This window comes from Contarinia nasturtii, unplaced genomic scaffold (genome assembly GCF_009176525.2).
Source record: "Contarinia nasturtii isolate CC-2019 unplaced genomic scaffold, AAFC_CNas_1.1 Cnas_scaffold_1298, whole genome shotgun sequence".
NCBI lineage: Eukaryota > Metazoa > Arthropoda > Insecta > Diptera > Cecidomyiidae > Contarinia > Contarinia nasturtii.
Genome location: NW_022198638.1, coordinates 1 through 3,979, shown reverse-complemented (window position 1 = coordinate 3,979; position 3,979 = coordinate 1). Strand labels below are relative to the sequence as shown.

General features: G+C 36.2%; 1 protein-coding gene across 3 annotated transcripts; it reads right to left on the bottom strand.

Annotated features, from left to right (window-relative positions):
• Positions 1-333: 333 nt before the first annotated feature.
• LOC116345501 lies at positions 334-3,577 on the bottom strand. 3 transcript variants are annotated; one of them, XM_031774923.1, is made up of 6 exons: positions 3,367-3,577; positions 3,086-3,275; positions 2,896-2,987; positions 1,473-2,788; positions 525-1,403; positions 334-461 (listed from the first exon to the last, which is right to left on the bottom strand). In XM_031774923.1, exons 4-5 carry the CDS (start codon positions 2,769-2,771, stop codon positions 843-845), a joined length of 1,860 nt encoding a protein of 619 aa, XP_031630783.1. In that variant the 5' UTR covers positions 2,772-2,788; positions 2,896-2,987; positions 3,086-3,275; positions 3,367-3,577; the 3' UTR covers positions 334-461; positions 525-842. The 3 variants fall into 3 exon arrangements, with proteins under 3 accessions (XP_031630783.1, XP_031630782.1, XP_031630784.1); XM_031774922.1 differs by having other exon boundaries at positions 3,086-3,577; XM_031774924.1 differs by lacking the exons at positions 3,086-3,275; positions 3,367-3,577 and having other exon boundaries at positions 2,896-3,038.
• Positions 3,578-3,979: the final 402 nt, after the last annotated feature.

The following is a 3,979-nucleotide window of genomic DNA, read 5'->3' as shown; positions in this document are numbered from 1 at the left end:
TTGTGTGTAGTTTCAGTCATTTTCAACGTCACCAGTGGAAGAAAAAGAAGGAGAAAGAAAAAGTTAGCTAAAATCTATAGAGCCATATTTTTATCGGCGAAAATGGATTTTTTTCGAATGTTATTTAACTGAGCGCCACATCCAAATTAAATTCATTTTTAACATTTGATAAAATAATACTTACCTACAGATAAATCTGTACTGAACTGTGTACAATTACACATTTAGACAATGTGTACTATACACAATCACCAAAGCCACAAAATACAAGCTTTGCTACTAACTACCAGAGTTATTATATTTTTTCTTTTTGATTTCGACGCTGCTGAATCATTGATCTGGAACAACGTTTGCATTGGCTCTTCTGCGTGCTGGTTGTCCTCTACGCAATGGTGGTCTTGGAGGTGCTGGTGCTCTGACATACGAGTTGTGCATTTCCAAATTGAATATGTAACAAAGACCTGTAATTAATAAGAGGCAATTTAATTTATTGGAAAATATACCAAATAAATTACAGTGTTTACCTTTGTACATGATGCATCTAGCCGCAACAATGTCTCGATGCCAAACGGTGCAAAATCGTTTTTGATGTTGCTGTTGTTGTTGTTGTTCCGGATATTTATCAGCGTCGCCTCCCATTTGAATTGCATTCACAGGGTTTAGTAGCCAGTTTTTCAGAAAGTACATTTTCTTTGACTCTAATCGCCCTGGTTGAAATTCTGCTGGTTGATTTGCTGGATCCATGATGCCTCTTGTGATCAATTTCTTCACGCAGCTATCTTTATTTTTGCGTCGTTGACTCTTCTTCGTCACAATTAGCCGTGGTAGTGAGATATACGGTTCTATTTCTTGTGGTATTGGTGCATCGCGAGTACAGTTACGGCACACTTTGAATCGATATTTTTGTGTTTGAATCGGTGTTTCTGGCAATTCGCACAGTGTTGAGATGTGAAATCTTCATTCACTTTGTGTACATCTGAATGGCCAAGTTTTTTAACGCTGCATTGAAGATGCCGTGTACCTGGGCATCGTTTTCCCTTTTTTATGCCAATTGGTGAATTGGGTGCCATATCCACTGCTCCGATGTTTATAAGCGATGGCTCATTCTTTGTTATTACTTTCGCCAGCCAATCTTTCTCACCTTGTGACCCGATGTATTTGTCAAACGAAAGCCGTGCATAACGTCGCCGAGCATATGCAGCCACTGCATTTTTCACCATGGTTAATCGATGCCTGACGTAATTTCTCCATCGGATTCCTCGCGGTGATGGTATCGATGGATAGCTTTCACGGTCCAATTGCTCTCGTTGTGTGAATCTGGCAGTCATACGCTTTCCCATTTTGTCTCTGACTTTTTGTCCGGCACCCCAATGATATGACTTCGAAGATATCTTGAAATTTTCCTTTAACAAAAAAATTTAAAAATGAGCATTGATTTTTGTAGAAAACATTTCATTTAAATATAAACTCACCTCAGTGCGATGTTCAATATTCCGACGAATTCCGGCTAAGTATGTTTTCATACCGGGATCAATTGCGACGATGTATTTATACTCATTGTTCTCGAGTTTTTGCTTGATTCTTTGTCGATGCAGCTCCGTATTCTCGATCTCAGGCTTTGGTGTTCTGTACAATACCGACGCGGAAACGCTATCGCAGACTATCATATGATGAAACTGTTGGTTCGGTTTCTTGATCTCGTTGATTTTGTCCATGTTGAACAAAATGGCCCATGCTTCATCTTCGTTCTCCTTGTAATAGTTACGGCTATACATATTATGCCCTCCATGATCATTGTTAAATATCTTCGGCACAACTTTCCATTGGGCCAGCAGGCTCATCAAATCATCTTGATCGAATTTAATGTGTTTCAACTTCGAGTCACATATCGGTATGACGGTGAAATTTCTTATTTTTGGTGGCAATGGCTTGGATGGTTTGCAATAAAAAAGCGGATGGCGTTGGTGTCGTAGCCATAATTGCACAAGATCGTGATGCTCTTCCAAAAATATACTTATTTCACGTTGAATGAAGATGAAAAACCACAACGATTCAAACCACTTTTTCTCGATGTATTCAATCATTGACAAACGTTCGCGAAATGATGGTAAACAGCGTACGGCGACTTGTTCATACAACTCATTCATTTTGTTCGTTCGGTGTTGATCGCCTCCGGTACAATCTTGATTGAACATAAGATTGTTCTTTGCATTTCTTATGTCAATGCCATCAAATTTTATGAGCCGATTAGGGTCTTCGTTCAATTGATAGCGAATCATTTGCAAGAAGCTCTCCAATATATTATCTAAATGCGTTGTCAAATTTGTCGTAACATTTGACAAATATTGTTGATTCAAGTATTCAAATGCGTTGCCCATTTGGTACCTACTTGGCCATTCAAATTGATCATCGGCAATCATTTCAAGGAATCCACGTGGTATTTTCGGTTGTTTTGGATTTTCCAAATTTTCTCGTGATACGGCGGCGAAACACTCACGTATAACATTTTTTCCATCACTGTCAATGAAATATTGCCGATCATCGTTATCTGCTGCAAGGTTGACAACATATAAAAACAATGTCGAACCTAGGTAGCATATTACTGTACCATTGTAGCATTTATGGAAAAAATGCTCTGTTAGCGCTTCCGAATATTCAGACTTGAATACCGAAGGCGCTGACAGTTTTATCGATCGCAACTCTTCATTGTCGTTCAATTTTGCCGTATTTTTCTTAAAGGCTGAATTTATTTTTGCACGTCTCCTCTTCATTTTAATGAAAATTAAATCTGTTCAGAAAAAAAACACGAAAAAATTGTCAAATTCGTGACACACAGTCCATTGATCACTTCAAAAAAAAAAAATTAAGAAAAATGGTTCGTTTTTGAGTACTTACCAACAACACTGTCACATTCACTGCAAAATGACAAAAAGCGCGTTCGAAAATGTTGTATTCACGATGCAATGGTCGACAATTGGAACACAAGGCTAGCGAGAGAGATTAAATAATTGCATAAATTTAATTAAAACACTTTTTCATTTGAAAAATATATATACAAATATAGAGCGGTCAAAGAGACGCTTACTGCTGTGAAATTCTTTACTAAACTGTGGAATCACCTCAAAAATACACCCGAATTTATAGGGAATTATTGTTGAATCGACAAAAGTAAACGTTTATTAAAAATGGCCGATGATCAAAATCGAAATGTAAATCACCGTATGAAAATATTATTTGTAAAATAGCATAACAGCACTCTTGGTTTGAAGCACAATCTTGAAAATGAACAGAAACTGTTTTTCAAACGTTTTGATATGAAAATGAGATTTTATTTGTGTTGTCGAAGAAAACGATTTATTTAGTCACTTTCATTTCACCATCAGAATATATTGTGTTCTGATTTACAAAACAACTCCTTCTGAAATGTTACGATTGAAACTAATCAACACAATGCACCGTACACATTTGAAGTAACAAGCAAAATGAACGTCGGCGAGAAATGTCAAATTATAAACAAAGAGAGATGTGTGATTTTCGGTTGAAATTTGAATTTTGCTGACACAAGCAAATTAAGAAAAATCTGACTGAATACACAGAGTGATACATAATGTATATGTAGACAGAAATGCATATGAATAATCAATACGTTGTATCAAATGCTGTTATTGCTTACGAAGCATACTGTTAATCAACGAACACACATAGCTATTACACGGAGTCTGTCGAAACGTTTTATGTAAACACAATCGAAAAGAGAAATGTTTATGTATGCGATGCGATTATTGTTTATAAAAATGCTTTAAACTTCAACTCCGACATCAAGTCTCACACCAGTAAATAAAACAAATGGAAATATTCTATTGAAATATATTACTCTTTTGCATACAATTTTCTTTCAAAAATTACCACTAAACTGGGCCAAAACATTACATTTTTCAACGTTAAAATGAATAAAAAAACATTACATTTTTGTTTGTTG

Excerpts from the sequence above, each read along its gene's own strand:
- LOC116345501 (XM_031774922.1), bottom strand. The coding sequence starts at position 2,771 with ATGAAGAGGAGACGTGCAAAAATAAATTCAGCCTTTAAGAAAAATACG. Across the intron at positions 1,404-1,472 it reads ATATTGAACATCGCACTGAG|GAAAATTTCAAGATATCTTC; the intron begins GTGAGTTTATAT and ends TTTTTGTTAAAG.